This window comes from Podarcis raffonei, chromosome 6 (genome assembly GCF_027172205.1).
Source record: "Podarcis raffonei isolate rPodRaf1 chromosome 6, rPodRaf1.pri, whole genome shotgun sequence".
In the NCBI taxonomy this organism is placed as follows: Eukaryota; Metazoa; Chordata; class Lepidosauria; order Squamata; family Lacertidae; genus Podarcis; species Podarcis raffonei.
In genome coordinates, this window is record NC_070607.1 from 22,112,013 (window position 1) to 22,131,304 (window position 19,292).

Genomic DNA, 19,292 nt, shown 5'->3' on the forward strand with positions numbered 1-19,292 from the left:
ATGGAAGAGTGAGCCTTCAGGGGTGGTCGAAGCGTTGGGGAGTTACAGCGCCTGCTGTGGCCGTAGAGACCGGATATGGGAGAAACATGTTTTGTTGCAACTAGGGCAGATGAAGGTGTCTGGTTGTGCTGCTGCAGAAGCACTGTGGCTTTCTTCTGTGCTCCAAGCACTGTGCTCGTAAAATACAATTTAGCGTAATGCTCCCTCCTTCATCCCATTGACCCCAATCTTTGGAACGGAACGTACAACTCAACCTTCTCAAGGACTGATTCAATCCTTGCACTTTGGAGATGGGAACACGTTGTTGCCTCTTCCTTTTGCTTGAGCAGCTTCAAAGCTCAGCACCACCACCCTACTGGGTAAAAATACTTCTCGTGTAACTATATACAAAACCACACTGTATGGACAAAAAGAGAGCTATCCTCACTGATACAACATGGATGCAGCCATTTTTTAAAATCGGCCCTTTGGACATACAATTGCACAATTTTAAAAATAATTTTTAAAGGGTGTGGCAGAGGCGATACAGTGTAAATATGCTTGGAATAGCTGCAGAGTGTATTAAAGCAAGAAGGGAAAGTGGCCTTCACTCCACCTTGCAAGTACTCAAATTTATTTGTGATGCTTTAGAGCAGTTTCCTTAAGATTTCTCCATCATTAGCCTAAATAATCTACCGTAATTTTCGCCCCATAGGGGCGCACCGGCCCATAGGGCGCACCTAGTTTTTTGGGAGGGAAATAAAGAAAAAAAAAATTATTTCCCCCCCCCCCAGCCCGAGCTTCCCCCGACCCCAGAACAGGCTGCTATCCGCAAGCCTAGGGAGCCCGGCGGGAAGTCGTGCAGCTCTCCCACGGCTTGCGGATAGCTTCCTGAAGCCTGGAGAGCGAGAGGGGTCAGTGCGCACTGACCCCTCTCGCTCTCCAGGCTTCAGCGAAAGCCTGCATTCGCCCCATAGGACGCACACACATTTCCCCTTCATTTTTGGAGGGGGAAAAGTGTGTCCTATAGGGCGAAAAATACGGTACTTAGAATTGTAGAGTTGGAAGGGACCACAAGGATCATCTAGTCTAACCCCCCTTCATTGTAGGAATATTTTGCCCATCGTGTGGATCGAACCCACAACCCTGAGATTAAGAGTCCTGTGCTCTACTGAGCTATTCCCTCCTTCCTACCTCAAAATATCCATGTGGGAATAGGGATGGACAAGTCTGTCTCACCCTAACTTAATTCCAGCTGCACTTTAATATTTGCATTTCTGAAGTAGGACAAGGGCTGACAGAAACCTTCCTCTTCCATTTTAAGAATGAATATGGGGCATTTTCTACTCCGAGCCTCAGGGTCTCAGCTTCCAATCTGCATAGGTATTCAAGTATCTTAGGGAAGTGAAGTGACAGAACAGGAGAATATGCTTTTGAGCTGAAAACAGGGTTATGGTATGGTGGTTGAATGTCACTGGTTGTGTGTGGGGAAAATGCTTTGGCAAAGAAAAAAGAACACAGAAACAATGCAAAAGTGAATAATTTATTAGATCTTTAATTGAAACATTTTCCACATCCACTATGTGACTCGCTGCAAGGTCTTCCATTGTTTGAAAGCACACAACACACCTAAGGTTAGCAGAACATTTGTGTCGTGTTTTAAATACATGTTAAATGCTTTTACGCACTGTTGAAAAGTTCGGCCAACCGTGCATCTTCTTCCCAGAGCTTGAAAGACAGGGAACTCAAAACGAACCTGGAACAATTTAAAGGTGCATTGAAAACACACATTTCTAAAGTAGAAAGCTGAAAAGTTTGGATAATAAGAAAAACTAAGGCTAAGATACAAAGAGCTTGTGAGCAAAAGTCTGCTCCCGCTATGGGCAAAGAGGGGGAGGGAATCCGTCTTCCCTCAAAAACACCCTACCGCCAGCAAAAGCTGTTCCAGGGGTTTGGGGAACCCTTAGGAAGAGTATGGAATGCAATAGGGGATTGCTGCAGGAAAAAAAGTTAGCAAAAACTGCCCTACAACATCCCTTCAGAATGGGACCCAAGAAGACCCCTCCTGTAAATGGAAATAGCATTTCCTTTAAGGGATCCAAGGCTAAAACTGTCTCTGGAACAGCTGTATTTTACTGTAATGCTTATACAGAAGATGGTGCTGGCCTGAGAACAAATTAGAAAGCAGCAAGAAAGACTAAGCAGAAGATAATTTAGTTTGCTCCATTTATACCGCTTCACTTGCTGCTCTCTATCAAGTAAGGAGGATTACAAAAAACAGCTAAAGATGCATATTGTACTACTTTGCTATGGAGGTGTTGCTGTTTTCCTCTGAACACCATGAGATTGGAGGACGGTTAAAAATATAGTGTTGAGGCCAGATCTTCAGTTGGTAAACAGCATTTAAAACTCTACCAACGTAAGCAGAGAGGTTTACACTTGCTGAAGGCCTGGCAGCCCAAAATTGTGCTACTGTTAATATGAGGAATTTTTAAAAAGTACATTTTAAGGCTATAAACTTCCATGGGTACCCTGGTAAGTTAACAAACAGGGGCTATGTTTAGTAAAATAACAAACTATTACTAGAGATCTGCTAGATGACCACCTAGCGCAATGCTAAGAGAACACTAGAACCTTTTACTAGGAAAAAAAAAGATGTATATATACAAAAAAAGGATACAGCAAGAAAGGATACACTTTGCATGACACAGTATTACTGCAGTATTTAGGCAGGAATGTTTCTAAAGAAGAACAGCAGAATGCGGTTTAATCCTTTTATTCTCTGTTACAGCTTTCATTCTTTAGACTACCTATTTTAAAACAGTGGTCATTTTTAAATCTTCAGGCCAAATGCACCAGGAACTCGGGAGAACAGCTCTGAATCCAATACAAAGAATATAGTATTAACTATTCGATCAGTACAATGCCAGAATACGCACCAGAATTCTGGCTTTTTGCCATGCTCAAAAGCTAAGCATTTCTGTCTCCAATGTAGTTTTTGCTAGAAGTTAGCCAGGGCTAGAATGTGCTAGAATGTATTAGCATGGTCGCGCTACAATTCTGCTGGCTACCCAGCCATACCAAATATACCTGTTAAAAATATTTTCTGGGAAATGATGCATCAGGAGGCCACTTATCATGGGACAACTTTTGTCTGCTACTTTTGCTCTCTTTTTTAAGCATAAAAACCAATCAGGAAAGAGTGGTTTTTGTAACATTCGTATTCCTTGAGTGGAGCCTATCTCCTGCTTATGGCACTGTGCTGCACATTTGCTATTCTGGTGAGATCAGAGGAGGAGAGAAAAAGAGAATTTCCCCCAATCTTGCACAGATCCTTGGAGAGAGACAAACTTGGAAGGAGACAGAAACTTGCCTCTGCTGTTATGCAGAGCCAAAGAAAGTCAAAGTCGAGAATCTGTCCCTCCCCCTTCAGGAGGAGGAAGGCAAGCACAATTTCTGACAGGCTACCAAAGCTGCAGGACCCCAGCAATAAGAAATATCCATCTTTAAAAAGACACTGCAATACAATGCATACATTATTTTCATCTGTAGCTATTTTTGCCAAACAACTGACGGAAATTTTACAATCATTTTAGCAAAGGATACAAGGTTATGGAAGCCAGTAACGTAACAGAATGCAATTTTATTTATAAAGGTCAAACTTCAGCAGCATGCTCAACCTGCAATTTGCCAGTCCCCACCCCCCGTCTATGACCATCAGCAATTCAGGCTGGTAAACAAAATCAAACGTTGTGATTACTGGAAAATACGGATGAAAACACTCAAAACCAACGCTTCGATTTCCTTCCAATGGTCATTTGCAATACTACATGCATACTTGACTGGCTAGATGTGACTTTTTAAAAATGAATTGGCATCTGCGTCTAGGGCCACCTGCTGTTAGTTATTGCATCTTCAAGAAACCAAATCCTAGGGGCAGTTTACAAACATAAAACATGCAGTATCATAAATGATAGCAAAGCAATTGTAGCAGCCATACAACTTGATCTTAGATCAAGGGGCAGAGACCCCACAGTTCTAGCAGAACAGTGGAAGAGGAGCCCAAAGGCCAAATTCGTTTGCGCTCTGACATTCTATAACTGATGACACAATGAATGCAAAAGGTTATATTTATAAAATAAATTCTCAGCCAGAAAGATAAAACGTGCTGCTGTGTTGATCAAGCAGAAGTTAGAAGTCTTTTCTTAAACCAGCTCCTGTTGGTGGTCAAGGCCTGTTTGTCACCGGAAAGCAAACCTGTGTCTGGATTGTACCACTTCGATGACACATTGATGGAACATTGCTCACACAAGGAGATTCCTGTTGCACATCGAAAGCTGGCGCATCAGGAAGGAGGCTAGTGGGGAACGCATCTCACCACCTAGTTTTCTAAGTCAAGTCTAAGTCAGGCTCACCACTTCAGAGGCGATGCAGCCATGCTCTCTGTGTTTTGCATTTTTTTTAAGTTAGGAGGGCAAAATGGAATACAAGGGAGTTTACTTACCTTCAGGGTCTTCTCCCCTTATCTTTTCTCCTTTCCTCTTTGGGATCCGGCTTTGGTCTCGCGGATCGAGCAAATTGCTTGGATTTTATTAAGGAATAAAAGTCTTGACGGTAAGCTTAACAAGAACAATTTATAAGCAGTGGGGGGGAATGCAAGAAACAAAGACTACGGGACACAAAAGCATCACAAAATTACGATACTTCTTAATCTCTATTTATTAAAACTAAAAAAGCTTGTTAGACCACCTCAGCTGGAGATGGGAGAAAAATCTACCTCACTTTGCCTTCTTAGTGCTGCAGAGAAAGATTTATGTTAAAATAATTGTTGCTGTGTTGATGCAACCAGAACCAAGACACTGTGGAGCTGGAACAACAGAGGAATGGAGAAGAGACTGGGGTGATGGGTGGAGTTGGAGGGGTGTATGTGAAGCAGGAGACAATGAGCAGCATGCACCAGCACACTTTTGTTCATGATATGCTATGGTTTATTTCTGACTATGGCTTACTACGGAGGTGGGAGCTGTGGCCCCTCCAGCTATTTCTGGACTGTGACTCCCATCATTCTTGACCACTGGCCATGTTGGCTGAGGCTGATGTGCGTTGGGAGTCCAACAGGTTCACCAGCCCTGGCTCACTGTCATGTGCAAAATGGGCCAGTAACTGTTTTAATAACTGGTTTTCCATTTTTTAAAAGCAAAAAACAAAATTTGTGGATGGTTTGATTGCCTTGATCAGGCGTAGGCAAACTCTGACCCTCCAGATGTTTGGGGCTACAATTCCCATCATCCCTGACCACTGGTCCTGTTAGCTAGGGATAATGGAAATTGTAGTCCCAAACATCTGGACTGGCAGAGTTTGCCTGTGCCTGGCTTTGATTTTCACTCCATGACTTCACTGGGCTCCACTCAACCAAGTACAAGAAGCTGGCTGCAGAGAACTACGTAGGAGACAAACGTTTGAGGGCTGTTTTAGCGAAGGCAGCCAGGAAAATAAGTGTATTCCTTTGGTGGCAGTGGAGAGGACTGACGAACACAGGAAAAGGACAAATGAGTGAAGGACTCTGCTAGCTGGTTCGCTCCCCTCCCTCTCACCTGCGCTGCAACAACCATGTCTTCTGTTTGCCTACAATTTAAATGGGGACAAATAATTTGCAAAGAAACTTTGCTACCAAAAGCAAGATTCTAAAAGCAGGCCCAATATTTAACTGAAAATGAAACGGAAAGCTTTTCTTTATTTTAAGAAAAGGATACGACCACCATAGGCTTGTCAAATAAAACATATCCATTGACTTCTTTCAAAGCTTTTGCAGCTGCTCCTTCATTGGGAAGCCCAACAAATGCTTGTCCTTTCATACGGCCTTCTTTCATTAAGCGTATATCGAACCTAGGATAAATTGCAAGACATAAATGCTTCAGCTGCCCAGTACATATCGCAACAGATGAAGGAAGGAGCCATGATTTGTTTCAGTAGTTTTCAATAGGACTACAGAAGAGTCCTGCTGTACAAACAGCCTGCTCAGGTTCTTGCCCGATTCTGACAAAACAGGTATCTTCTGATACATCACTATACTTTTCAGCTTCCCAAGCTGTGGCACCCATGGAATAAAATTGCAGTTCTGTTACTAGAACAACATTCTGTAATAGAATTACAGTTCTCTTAAAAGAACAGCATCCCCACTTGGTACATGTCTACTCTCTTTCCCACACCCCTCCTTTGCAACATCCTTAGCTATCTTCCCAATTCTCCTAATTCCTTTCTCCATGCCCTATTTTTTTCCAGTGCACAATTTATCCCTTCCCACAATCTCACTTTCTCAGCCACATTTCTCTGACTTGACTCTCTCCTTCTACACCCCAGTGGCTTCTTCTCTCTCTATTGTCACAAGTAGTATAGGCCCTCTCCATGCCCACCCTGCTGCTCTCAATCCTAATGTTTCATTATCCTCTATGATCCTCACTATAGTCTTTCATTAAAAAGGGTGCTGGACTCCTCTACCGGAAAATAGGTGGAAATATACAAGTTCATGGATATATCATTTGGCTCACCAAGTCAAGAGCGGCTCAACCTACGGAAGAAGTCACCCAGCCATCACTTACATTATACGTTCAGTTTCTGATGAAAAGTCAACGTATCTTCCAAAGATAAACTTCAAATCCTGGGATTTAGATAAAAGCAAAGCAGGAAGAATTAGCTACTTCTGTGGAAGGAACCAAACACTTTCTGCTCAATTCCCACTTACCCTTTCTTGAACTTGTTTAGACAGATTCTTCACGTAAATTCTACAATTTGGCTCACCAGGCTCATAATTTCTGAAGACAGCAAGAGTTTCCATTTCTTGAGCACAGAAAGAAAAATATATAGCTGTAATCTCCATTTTAGCCAATAGGCTTAATTAAATAATTAAAACTGATTCTCAACAGAATGTATATTTTATGTGAAAAAAACCCAAATCAACTAACCAATATAGCCAAACAAACTCATCACATTTAAATAAAGCAACATCCTCATTGCGTGTCATAAAAAAAAATTAATGGTAATAAAATCACCTTTATGGGAGACTCTGCCTTTTTCTAGCTCTCTTTTAGAAACGAATTCCGAAGGTATTTCATCGTCTTCTTCTTCCTCTTCTGTCTCTTTTTTATGATTGGAACGGAGAGCGGGTAAGATTTTTCCAAACCCTTCACCAGATATTTCATCAATGGCTGCATAGATGTCTAAGACAATTAAACACAGAGAACGTGGGACATGATCCTGAGACACAAGTGACCTCAACCAAATTAAATACAAGATAACGTGCTACAATCCATGTACATATAAACACGTTTTAGTTGAGACACACAGCATACCATTGTTATGCTGCTCCGCCAAGCTTTTCTGAAGAATGCCAGGGCTCTCTGAAGATATGTGAAATTCAATTTTTTTGAGACCTACAGGGTGCGGCTGCTCAAACACATCCGAAGGCGACAGGGCTGGGTGCAAATTGCTGTTCAAAAAGACAACATAAAGCTTCATTTAAAGCTTCTTTACAAGAAAGATTATGCACAGAATTGTTTACTCCTTAATGATTTTACATTTCTTTAAAGGGATTGCAAAAAGGGTTGCTAAGCACGTTACAGGTAAGAGTTGCAAGCAATATTCTGGTAATACTGTTTTTTCTTAAAATATAGTGCTATCTACAATCACACCACTGGACAATCTATATTTTTACTTGCTGAATATTTCTGACAGTTCAGTCAGGTCATTTCTCAAGATATCTCGAAGGAAGTGCAAACTAAGTACTCATTACATAGCAATGATCCACATTCAATACTCATATATCCATACCTGTGGGAAGCTAGCTGGGAGACATTTAATAAGTCTTTGATCTTTCTCTTTTTTCTCGTACGGTGCGGCTTTGTTGGGATCCGTCGTTTGGGTTGGAAGGTTGCCAATTCCATCAGCTTTGTAAATCTGAATTATTAACACATTGAACACTTTATTGGAAAAAAGGCATTTCAACAGAAAATATGGGGGGAGAGTTAAACTTATCAATGAAACAAACCTCCCGCCCTCAGGGTTTTAGAGTTTGGCTTTTAAAAGAAGACTCTATTTAGTAGATGCCTGCTGCAGACAAGCTGATGTTGACTACTCTGCCATTTCTTCCACTCTGAACCCTGGTAGACGGAGAACTGGGGAGAACTGATTGGGAAACACATACCACTACCCTAAGAAGAGTCTGGTAAATGAAAGAGAAGGAGCAGCCAGAGCAGCTGTCTCCTTTGGTTTCACTTTCTCTAAAAGATCATGTGCTGATGGAATCCAGTGAAGCTCAAACCTCACCACACACGAAGGGAAGAGGCTACTTCTCAGATTTAAACTTGCTATAAGAAAGGGATGGGAAGAAGGGGGCATCTGAAATTGAGATCAATTTTGCAGGGTCTACAGACCAAATTAACCCCTATCAAGTTAAGGGTGAGGTATGCTTTCCCTACCCATTCATTTCATTGAATTACATCAGTTGATTCCATGCTCTCTAGGTCTTCAAGGGCAAGGCCAAAAGCTTTGGGGATATATATTTAATGGATACGAGATGTAATTATTTGCCGGAAGCACCACACAAAATGCACTATTTTAAGAAAAGAGTATTTTTTTTAAAAAAACAAACAAAACAACAACCCTACCTTGATACTCAATTATGGTTAAAATATACTTTTGAAATACTTTTAGCAAGGTTTAAAATTAGTTGAAAATATATTTACTGCTTGTTAAAAGAAATCTAGTTGGTACTAAAGTGGGCTTCTATGTTACTGCTATGTATTCAAGAGAGAAAGAGACAGAGACATTGATTACTAAGGCACAGGTAATTCCTAAACTATGGGTTCCAATCCCATAGTTTAACTATTTGCTAACTTTTACAGTTTTATTTTGTTGGGAGCCACCCAGAGTGGCTGTGGAAACCCAGTCAGGTGGGTAGCGGCTGCTGCTGCTTCTTTTTTCTTCTTTGACTGCAAAATATCACTAACTCTTTGCAGGCAGAGAAAAACAAGGACACCAACTTTTACGCAGGGAGCAGCAGGCTACAAAATATCACTAACCTTTCTTTTTCCTCTTCATCAGCACTTTCATACTCAGATTCATCTTTGCTCGAGTCCTGACTGTCCTCCTCTTCAGGCAAAGGAGGTTCCTCAGGAGGCAGAGGAGGAATAGGAGGCGGTAAAGGGATATACTCTTCATACTAAAGGAAGAATAAAATGTACAACCTTTCTGGTATTTCAGTTGTTAACAGTTCAAATGCAAGTGTGTGTGTGTGTGTGTGTGTGTGTGTGTGTGTGAGAGAGAGAGAGAGAGAGAGAGAGTGTATATACAGTACTCAACAAGCAAGTGTTCTGCACCACAGTCTAGTGACTGACATTAGATTATCACATACCCTCTTGTGGGCAGTGATAAGAAAGGGTTTGGACAAAACTCCTGCAGCACACCCAGGAAATATAGGTCAAGAGTGGAGACTGAGGAAAGAACAAGGTTAAGAATATTTATGGTACAATTTATCCCACCATTGTACCAACAGAACGTGGGGCAACCACAATGTAAAGTGCAGATTCAGCTGTTGTGAGGGATGGGCAATATGCTTTAGCAGATCTCGAGTACAGAGTTTGACTACATCAATTGCATCTCTTCTTCTTCTTCTTCTTCTGAGAAGAGTCAATATACAACTCAATATGTTGAACTTATATTTCAGTAATGATAGGAAATTCCCATTATATTTTTCAAAGCACACCTTTTATGGTCCACCTGATAATGAAGAACAGGACCCAAAGATGGAGTGACACTTCTAACTGAGGAGTTGCAAAAGTAGTTTGATATGGCATGATAATCAGCTGTTCAAGGGGGGAAAGCCAAAAATGCCACTAGGTTCACACTCCTACTTGCATCCTAGCCAAAAATGCTAAAGAAAGGGGTATCTTAAAACTATAAATACAGTGGTACCTCTGGTTACAAACTTAATTTGTTCCAAAGGTCCATTCTTAACCTGAAACTGTTCTTAACCTGAGGTACCACTTTAGCTAATGGGCCTCCCATTGCCACTGACACACGATTTCTGTTCTCATCCTGAGGTAAAGTTCTTAACCCGAGGTACTACTTCTGGGTTAGCGGAGTCTGTAACCCAAAGTGTTTGTAACCCGAGGTACCACTGTACAATGTTACATTTATTCACAGTGCTTCAAGTAATAACAGTTTCATACCATAGGAGGTCGAGGAGTAACTGGCCCAAAGGGAGGGGGAAGATTCATTTTGTTCATAAGATGCAAAACCTGAAAGATAACCAGAGCAACTTAGCATCTTCTCCAAGTACTCAAAGATGAATACTTGAGTAAACATGCCATTAATTGTCATGGGACGAATATTATCCTTGCCACAACCGTTCAAGTATCCCACATAAACCAAACTTGTTGCGTATTTTATAATGGTTTTATATTTGCCATAGCTAATGGGCAGGAAATGTTTCATCTGAAGATTAAAATGTCACTTTGCATTTCTCAGTACAGAAAGTATTGATCTGATGTGTAGAGCTCTTTCGTATTCTAATTAATTCAAGAGGGTTCTGGAAGCTTGTTTGTGTGAAAGAAACAAGCAGAAGGTTCATGATGTTTGGGTTATTCCTTCAGAGAAGCTGCATACAGCTGGCTTAAACTGGTTCTCTTATCTCTTTCTGTCAAGGTCATGCTGACTATAATAAGAGGCCAGAAGGAGCCTGGGTGTGGTGTTCTGTACATAGTATGCTTAGTGTTAAGGTTTAGTCTTATTATAAGTTATTGTAAGTTTAAGTGAAGTCTGCTGCAACTGGATTTCTTATGGACAGTGCCAATCCTGAATGTATTAGATTTGTGACCATTATGTTCATTTGCCTTTGGTTGCAGTAAAGTTCTGCTGGATGAAATGCCTCTGGTCTATTTTTTGGGAATCTTGCAACGTATTTAAGCTTTTACTCTGCTAACTATACTTTGGAGTTCTACTCTGCATCAATAGTGAGTAAAATACATGACATAAAATTCTGGAACCATAAAAAATGAATAATTCTACAAGTTATAATAAGTTGTGCTTGCCAGACAGAACTAGATTTAATATATCTACCTAATGTGATTTATTTAAGGACTTTTTTCTCACAGGGAGATGGGATACTGGGATAAAATAATTTGGCAATACAGGGAGATATCTGTACAACAATTATAACAGAAAAGGTGTAAAATCTTGACCTAAGCAGTAAAACAATATCAACTAGTTTGGACATATTTGAAAACCTGGTTACATACTTCCAAGCATCTAACAATATGGACTAGAAGTTTGCAGTTTTTAAAAAATGGTCGGAAAGAAATTTTAAAGAACCATGTGATTTGTCATTTAAGACACTGAGTAAAACTTAGCTGAATACCACCCCTAGATTCTACAATGAACATGCATATCCTACCTACTTCTGCCATGGAATCCATGATGGCACACATATAATCCCAAAGCAAGTAATCCATTCAGGCACTGATAGACATGCATATATTGAGCAAGGTGGTAGCTGCATGGTACCTTCAGACCATAGCTTATAGCTTTGATGGCTGAAAACAGTGCTTATGAGAACATACTAAAAATATTCTTACTGCTAAAGGTGATCCAATAACTCATACTGAAAGTCTTTGTGAGCTCCTTTGCAGTCACTTTCAAATTAACTGATGCCACTACAAACTCAAATAGGAGTGGAGCGCTGCAACATTCACAGCAGAATCCTATACAAAAGCAAGTCCCACTGAGATCAATGGAGCTTATTTCAAAGAAGCAGATACAGGACACAAGCCCTAGTCAGTAATTTACAGCTGCTTAAAATAACAATTCGGCAATACCATACTAGTAAGTATAAGGTTTATGTATTGAATTCAGGTTGGGGAAGGGGATCTACACTTACCTGCACATAAAACTTAGGCACACTTGCCAAGGCATTTGCTATGTTGGCTAGGATTGTACTGGAAGGCGGGGGGTATCGATATTTGAGGCAAGAATTTATAGGGAAAGTTAACCTGTGAGGAGAAACAAACCAACCTTAAAAACAATTCAAACCTATATAAAAAAAAGCTTCACTATGCAGAAGAGTTCAATATTTAGAGTTTAAAAGCACCGAACAAAGAAACCCCTAGCTCACAAACCAGCAATTCTGAAACATCAGAGACTGATTCCATGACATCCAGGGATTAATAAAAATATTTACCAACCATGGGATTGTAATGCTTCTCTTTGTTGAACAGCAGCTCCCAACACTACAGGGGACACCATTTTTTTGAAACTAAAGGGAATTTCAAAAGCATGTTGATCATAGAACTGGAAGGTCACCTGGCCTAACCCTTACTTAATGCAAATATGCAGTACAAAAAAAATGTGTGAGCAAGCTGCTACACACACTCGTAGTAGCTCTTAAATACCAATCCATATGCAAAAAATAGTGACAGGCAACGAATATCTACAGACAGAGGTTTGTGGAGCCCTCAGAAAACTAAGTGTGGCAATCTTTTCAGCACACAAGTCTGCTCTGTTGCTAATAATAATAATAATAATTTATTATTTGTACCCCGCCCATCTGGCTGGGTTTCCCCAGCCACTCTGGGCGGCTTCCATAGAAACCAAAAATACACTAAAATATCACAGATTAAAAACTTCCCTGAACAGGGCTGCCTTAAGATGTCTTCTGAATGTCAGGTAGTTATTTATCGCTTTGACATCTGATGGGAGGGCGTTCCACAGGGCGGGCGCCACTACCAAGAAGGCCCTCTGCCTGGTTCCCTGTAGCTTTGCTTCTCGCAATGAGGGAACTGCCAGAAGGGCCTCGGCGCTGGACCTCAGCGTCCGGGCAGAACGATGGGGGGTGGAGACGCTCCTTCAGGTATACTGGGCTGAGGCCATTTAGGGCTTTAAAGGTCAACGCCAGCACTTTGAATTGTGCTCGGAAACGTACTGGGAGCCAATGTAGATCTTTCAAGACCGGTGTTATGTGGTCTCGGCGGCCGCCCCCAGTCACCAGTCTAGCTGCTGCATTCTGGATTAGTTGTAGTTTCCGAGTCACCTTCAAAGGTAACCCCACGTAGAGTGCATTGCAGTAGTCCAAGCGGGAGATAACTAGAGCATGCACCACTCTGGCGAGACAGTCCGCGGGCAGGTAGGGTCTCAGCCTGCGTACCAGGTGGAGTTGGTAGACAGCTGCCCTGGATACAGAATTGACCTGCGCCTCCATGGACAGCTGTGAGTCCAAAATGACTCCCAGGCTGCGCACCTGGTCCTTCAGGGGCACAGTTACCCTATTCAGGACCAGGGAGTCCTCCACACCAGCCCGCCCCCTGTCCCCCCAAAACAGTACTTCTGTCTTGTCAGGATTCAACTTCAATCCATTAGCCGCCATCCATCCTCCAACTGCCTCCAGGCACTCACACAGGACCTTCACCGCCTTCACTGGTTCTGATTTGAAAGAGAGGTAGAGCTGGGTATCATCTGCATATTGATGGACACCCAGCCCAAACCCCCTGATGATCTCTCCCAGCGGCTTCATATAGATGTTAAAAAGCATGGGGGAGAGGACGGAACCCTGAGGCACCCCACAAGTGAGGGCCCAGGGGTCTGAACACGGTCCAGGAGGAAGAAGCGAAACCACTGTATAACAGTGCCCCCAGCTCCCAGCCCCTCTAGACGGTCCAGAAGGATGTTATGGTCGATGGTGTCAAAGGCCGCTGAGAGATCCAGCAGAACTAGGAAACAACTCTCACCTTTGTCCGTAGCTCGCCAGAGATCATCAACCAGCACGACCAATGCAGTTTCAGTCTCATGATGAGGCCTGAATCCCGATTGGAAGGGATCCAAATGGTCCGCATCCTCCAGGCGTGCCTGGAGTTGTTCAGCAACCACGCGCTCAATCACCTTCCCCAAGAATGGAAGATTTGAGACTGGGCGATAGTTGGCCATACTGGCCGGGTCTAAAGATGGTTTTTTAAGAAGCGGTTTAATGACCGCCTCTTTCAGCGGATCTGGGAATGTTCCCTCACAGAGGGAAGCATTCACCACCCTGCAGAGCCCATCATCCAGCCCTTCCCGGCTTGCTTTTATTAGCCAGGATGGGCAAGGATCAAGGAGACAGGTGGTTGGTTTCACGCGTCCAAGCAGCCTGTCCACATCCTCGGGGGTAACGGATTGAAATTATCACATCTACTGAAAGTTCCACGTCCATGCAAGTATCTAACATTGGTTCTCCCAATGTTGCTGGACTCTGAACTATCGCTTACTGACTGGGGCCAATGGGAGTTGGAGGTAAACAGCATCTGACAAACTGCAGGTTAGCTACTTCTGTTTTAATCAGTAGCAGGGAAAAAACGTACTAAGAAAAGGGTAGTGATATAATTGTAGGAACAGAGAGGATGTGATTTATTCTTGGAAACCAAGTTAAGAAAATATTACTGGTCTCTCATATATTTGCCTAAACATGTTCACAAATGGTTTAAAGGCTAGGATTCAAGAACAATTTTTGTATACAAAATCAGAACTCAAGTACTAACCCATGGCTAGGAGCAATTCCACTTTCTATCTTGAGGCAGCCTAGATCTTTCTGTTCTTTCTCTTCTTTCACTGGTTCTTCAAGGCTAAAACACACACAAGAGCAATCTACTACATTATGTGGTATGTTGAAATAACCCTAACTGTAAATGAACGCCACTGTGTTTGGACACAAAGTGCATTTAAAAAAAGAGTGATCCCAACAAAAAGAAAATTTGTTGTTGTTCATTCTTTACTCATGCAACAACTACTGTATTTGGAAAAAAATATCAAATGAAGGACAATAGTAATAGGGGTAAACATAACACAACATAAATGACTAGATATGGAAGTTTCTATGAAGTCATAACTCCAATTTTGGTTCATAAATATTAATCCCCACTCAAATCTATTTTGTTCAATTGCTGAATTCTGTGAAATAGCCGTAATTTATATTCCAATAAAGGTGATGAATAAGATGAATCCATATATGTAAAAATCTGCATTTTTTATTCTGCTCAATTCTCTTCCCTTCCTATGTTTGCTCAGTGAAAAAAAAAAATCAAACAGAATTGCCTTTGTGGCATAACTCCTAACTTCTTCTGTCCCAGTCCTAGACAATCTGACCAAAATTTATGTTTGAATGAGTCAAGATCTCCCCAGTATGATGGTCACACGGTAAAAACGGAAAGGAAAAGCGTACCTGCTATGTAACCACAGGAACCTAGCCTAAATAAGGCTGTAATCCGAACCCCACTTACTTGGAAGTCCTACTGAATTCACTAGTACTTACTTCTTGCACTTCAGATCTAAAGTATTAATACAATAGGATCTGAATAAACAATCTGGATCCTCCCAAATCCACCACAGCAAAGTTTGAAGAAGGAGTTTTTGGAAAATATTTTCAAGAATCTTAGAAATATTTTACAAGCCCACTGAATTTGAAAATACAGAAGCATCTACATACCTTTTGTCCTTCTCACTTTCAGAAGATTGGCTAAGTGCACAAACACTGTCTTGGTCCTTTGCATATTCAACTACCAGTGTGTGGCCTAGAAGGTTCAGCTGATGCAATCTCGATAAAGCCTTTAATTGAACACAACATGCAGTTAAATCAACTAACATTTAAAATGCACTCTGACCCATCAACCTCAGTTTATCCCTTTCTTCTCCCCTCTTGCAATTTACTTTGCCTAAAAATTAAGCAACATGGAGAGAAAGTCTGTTTGGTGGAAGAGCAACAACTTTCCATTTAATCCCTCTTAATGACCAAAATGGATAACGTCCCGACTGTTGCCTACAATTTTATACCCACTTACCAGCGAGAAAGGCATGCTGAAAATCAATGAGAATTACTTCTCATTGCAGCAAAGACTTACTACACATGCAGAAAATTGCATTGTTAATGACTATAGAATTTAATTGCTTTCTTGCCAGTTATTGAACTGGACACTGAAACTTATACTTCTGTTCCGATAATGTAAGTTACTTATATATATCTTATGCATATCTTTTATAAATTTCCTACTCCAATGATTTTACACTTTTAAGTTAGATAGAAGTTAGGAGAGGCAAAGTTAAGATGACAACAGAATGTCTGTCATCTTAATACAGAAAGAGCTGTAAAATATAAAGCTAAGCAACTCAATATATTTTCTGTTTCTCTACAGCAGGCTTCCTCAGACCTGGGCCCTCCAGATGTTTTTGGCCTACAACTCCCATGATCCCTAGCTAGCAGGACCAGTGGTCAGGGATGATGGGAACTGTAGTTACCAAACATCTGAAGGGCAGAATTTGAGAAAGCCTGCTCTACAGTCTTGAACACTTAGCAGGTAGCCTGCATTTGCACATTTACAAGTTAAGCAGGCCTGTTTTAATATTAGTATCTAATCTGTACACACGGTCATCAGTACCATACTCTGTTGTCTTTATGCTAACAGTTAATATTCATTTGCTAAAGTGTCCTTGCTGTTTTCTAACAACACCTAAATATGTAATTATCTAAAGCATTTTGGAGGAATCTTATCCAAGCATGAATGCTCTTAAGCAAGTCCCCCCTTCAATCTTAAAGGAGTTTATTCTAAGTAGGTATGCAAACAATCACAGCCTTACAACGCAATCCTCAGAAATAAATCTCATTGTAATCAATGGGTTTTACTCCCAGGTAAACAGGGTTAAGACTGCAGCCTTAGACTTATCTTCATCACTTTGTTTTTGTATTGAAAGGCAGACATCTTGACCTACAGCCATAGAACACTACAGCAAAAAAGATATAAAGAAATAAAAGAACAAAGTTCTGTAATGGTCTCAAATACACACCTGAGTAGCTGCATTTTCATTCGGGAAAGTAGCAAAAGCAGTGTGTTTCTGAGGGGGGGAAAGAACATGCCAAACGTTGAATTTCCAATATAATGTTCTCTCGAACATTAACACACAAGTTATCCAATGTATTGCAGAATTTTAAACGTGAATGTGGCTGCACCAAAGGCAAAGCAGGAAGGGGAACCATCTTTCTTTCTCCTCCCTTTGTTAGAACTGGAACACCAAGAAAGAGAGTCCAAGATGTGGAATCAGTACTTTTTTAGTCCAGCTTTCTAACCAGTTCTAAATCCCCTATCTAACCAGTTTCCTAGTTTCAGTAAATACATGATTGCTGCTTTACACTGCTCTGCTTTCTGAGTAGAAGTTACTCATAGACATTTGTAGATATATCTTGAGCCGCTTTGCATGGCACTCTTAATATAAGCAGGCACGAAAATAGAAGAAACTTGGCTTTGTGAGCAGGCTCCAAAAGAGAAGCTCCCAGACACTTTGCTCCTCCCTGGTCCTTTCTGCTGCTGCACTAACCCAACATTTGGTTTAGTGTGCAACGCCACACTGGCCATTGTATTTTATTTTTAACTCTTATCACACAACACTTTTGAGATTATTATTATTATTACTGTATTATTATTTTAAAGCAAGTGGTCTATAATTTGATACAATAAATGCATGTGCCAGATGTTAAGAAATGGTCAAAGTGTATGTGTATATCCATCTATCTATCCATACACACATACAAACAAGTGTGTTAGTATTATTTATTTATTACTTATTAAATTTGTGTGCTGCCCAACCATAGATTTCAGGGCCGTTCTCAGTGTTAACATCACAATCAGGGCCGGATTTAGGCTTGATGAGGCCCTAAGCTACTGAAGATAATGGGGCCTCTTATACATCCAGCTGTTCTTTCTCAACAACAAACTGTCACTTTTTTGTGTGTTGAATTTATGCTATATGGTAATTTATGGACCTAATAGGTATCTAAAGATGTTTGCATAAGTTGCCAAGCAACCAGTCCATGCAGAATGTAGGCACTCTATATATAGAAATGAGCAAACCAGTGATATTTTAGGGAGCAGGCGGGGCCCATTACTTACATCATCAGAGCCTACACAACACAAAACACTGTTGTTGTATGTAGGTTTTATTTTGTTTTTTATCTTATATTTTGGAAATGTACATCCAGGTGTTTTTTCCTTTACATTTTTTGGGGGGCCCTAAGAGAGTGGGGCCCTAAGCTATAGCTTGTTTATAGCTTATATGTCAACCTGGCACTGATCACAATATAAAAACAAAACAAAACAAAAAACATGCAATAAAAACAAAAACCACCCCATAATCCCCCCTGCCCCGCTTTCAGAACACATTTTAAAAGGGCATTGGAGGTCAATCAGCCAAAAGCATTGTTGGAGAGGAATGCTTTCGCCTGGCGCCTAAAGGTGCACCGCAAAGACACCAGCTGGACTTCCCTGGGGAGCATAGGTGGTGTGCCCCTATCAAGGCTTAAGGCAAAACAAGAAGCACCACCTCGCCCTGACCTTCCTGCCCCTGGATCTCCATCTGCCACGTTCTGGGAGAGAAGTGGCAAATCCGGGCGGGATCCCACCAAAGCCACAAGAAACCATTATTATTATTATTATTAATTGAATTTCTATACCACCCTATACCCAGGGGTCTCAGGGCACGCTCGCAAGTTCATGCGTAGCTCCAGCCGAAACTGACGCTGCTTCTGCCGAGGCTTCTACCCAGGGCTGGATTTAGGTTTGGTGAGGCCTAAGCTACTGAAGGTAATGGGGGCCTTAATATGTCCAGCTGTCCTTTGTCAACAACAAATTGTAGCTGTTTTTTGCGTTGAATATATGCTATATGGTAATTTATGGTATCTAACAGATATCTAAAGCCATTTGCACATAACAAAATATGTATTTTGTCAAAGTAATTGTTGAACTGAAATACAATTAAGAAGAAGTATATGGGGGGGGGCACAAGAGAGTGGGGCCCCAAGCTATAGCTTGTTTAGCTTATACGTAAATCCGGCACTGGTTCTGCCACCTTAGAAGCTTCTTCTGCCGCCCAAGGCAGTTGCCTCAGTCTGCCTATCGCCAGAGGCGGCTTTGGCACCGCGGCTGCCTCAGGCGGCAGAAGCCCCCCGAGGGCGGCATTTCACGCCTCGGCCGCCCGTCCCAGCCGCGCCTTCCCTACCAGCCTCCCGCGGTCGGACAGGACCCGCACGGAAGCGGCCCCGAAGTGCCTCAGCAAGCTCTCCTTCTCCGAAGCCGTCAGCGAGGCGGGGAGGTGCCGCACCAGCAGGATCCGCCCGCTTCTCCCCGGCCGCGGCGGCCTGGCCGTCTGCTCCGAGCTGGGCGCCGCCATGTCGCCTCGCCGCACGGACTGAGCATGCGCACTGTAGCCCCCGAAGCCACTCGCCGACGACGGCAGCCGCCGGGAAGGAAAAC

The 19,292-nt window shown here is 41.9% G+C and overlaps 1 protein-coding gene across 6 annotated transcripts in view; it reads right to left on the reverse strand.

Moving 5' to 3' along the window:
* RNPC3 (RNA binding region (RNP1, RRM) containing 3) overlaps positions 1–19,246 on the reverse strand; it is a 150,241-nt gene extending 130,995 nt beyond the window's left edge. The window contains exons 1-15 of one of the 6 annotated variants that reach the window (XR_008330948.1): positions 19,039–19,246; positions 16,834–16,881; positions 15,482–15,600; positions 14,538–14,621; positions 11,912–12,023; positions 10,206–10,274; positions 9,057–9,196; positions 7,807–7,932; positions 7,329–7,465; positions 7,029–7,196; positions 6,722–6,816; positions 6,579–6,637; positions 5,733–5,865; positions 4,480–4,560; positions 2,482–2,720 (exon numbers count right to left, since the gene is read on the reverse strand). Coding sequence is in view for 3 of the 6 variants with exons in the window: in XM_053391589.1 (XP_053247564.1) it covers positions 4,486–4,560; positions 5,733–5,865; positions 6,579–6,637; positions 6,722–6,816; positions 7,029–7,196; positions 7,329–7,465; positions 7,807–7,932; positions 9,057–9,196; positions 10,206–10,274; positions 11,912–12,023; positions 14,538–14,621; positions 15,482–15,600; positions 16,834–16,881; positions 19,039–19,209 (1,536 nt within the window). In the remaining 3 variants the exon portion in view is untranslated. Of the gene's footprint in view, positions 1–1,508; positions 1,736–2,143; positions 2,721–4,479; positions 4,561–5,732; positions 5,866–6,578; positions 6,638–6,721; positions 6,817–7,028; positions 7,197–7,328; positions 7,466–7,806; positions 7,933–9,056; positions 9,197–10,205; positions 10,275–11,911; positions 12,024–14,537; positions 14,622–15,481; positions 15,601–16,833; positions 16,882–19,038 lie in introns of those variants that run through there. The other 5 variants (XR_008330947.1, XM_053391589.1, XM_053391591.1 and 2 more) reach the window with 5 other exon arrangements.
* Between the last annotated feature and the right edge of the window lie 46 nt (positions 19,247–19,292).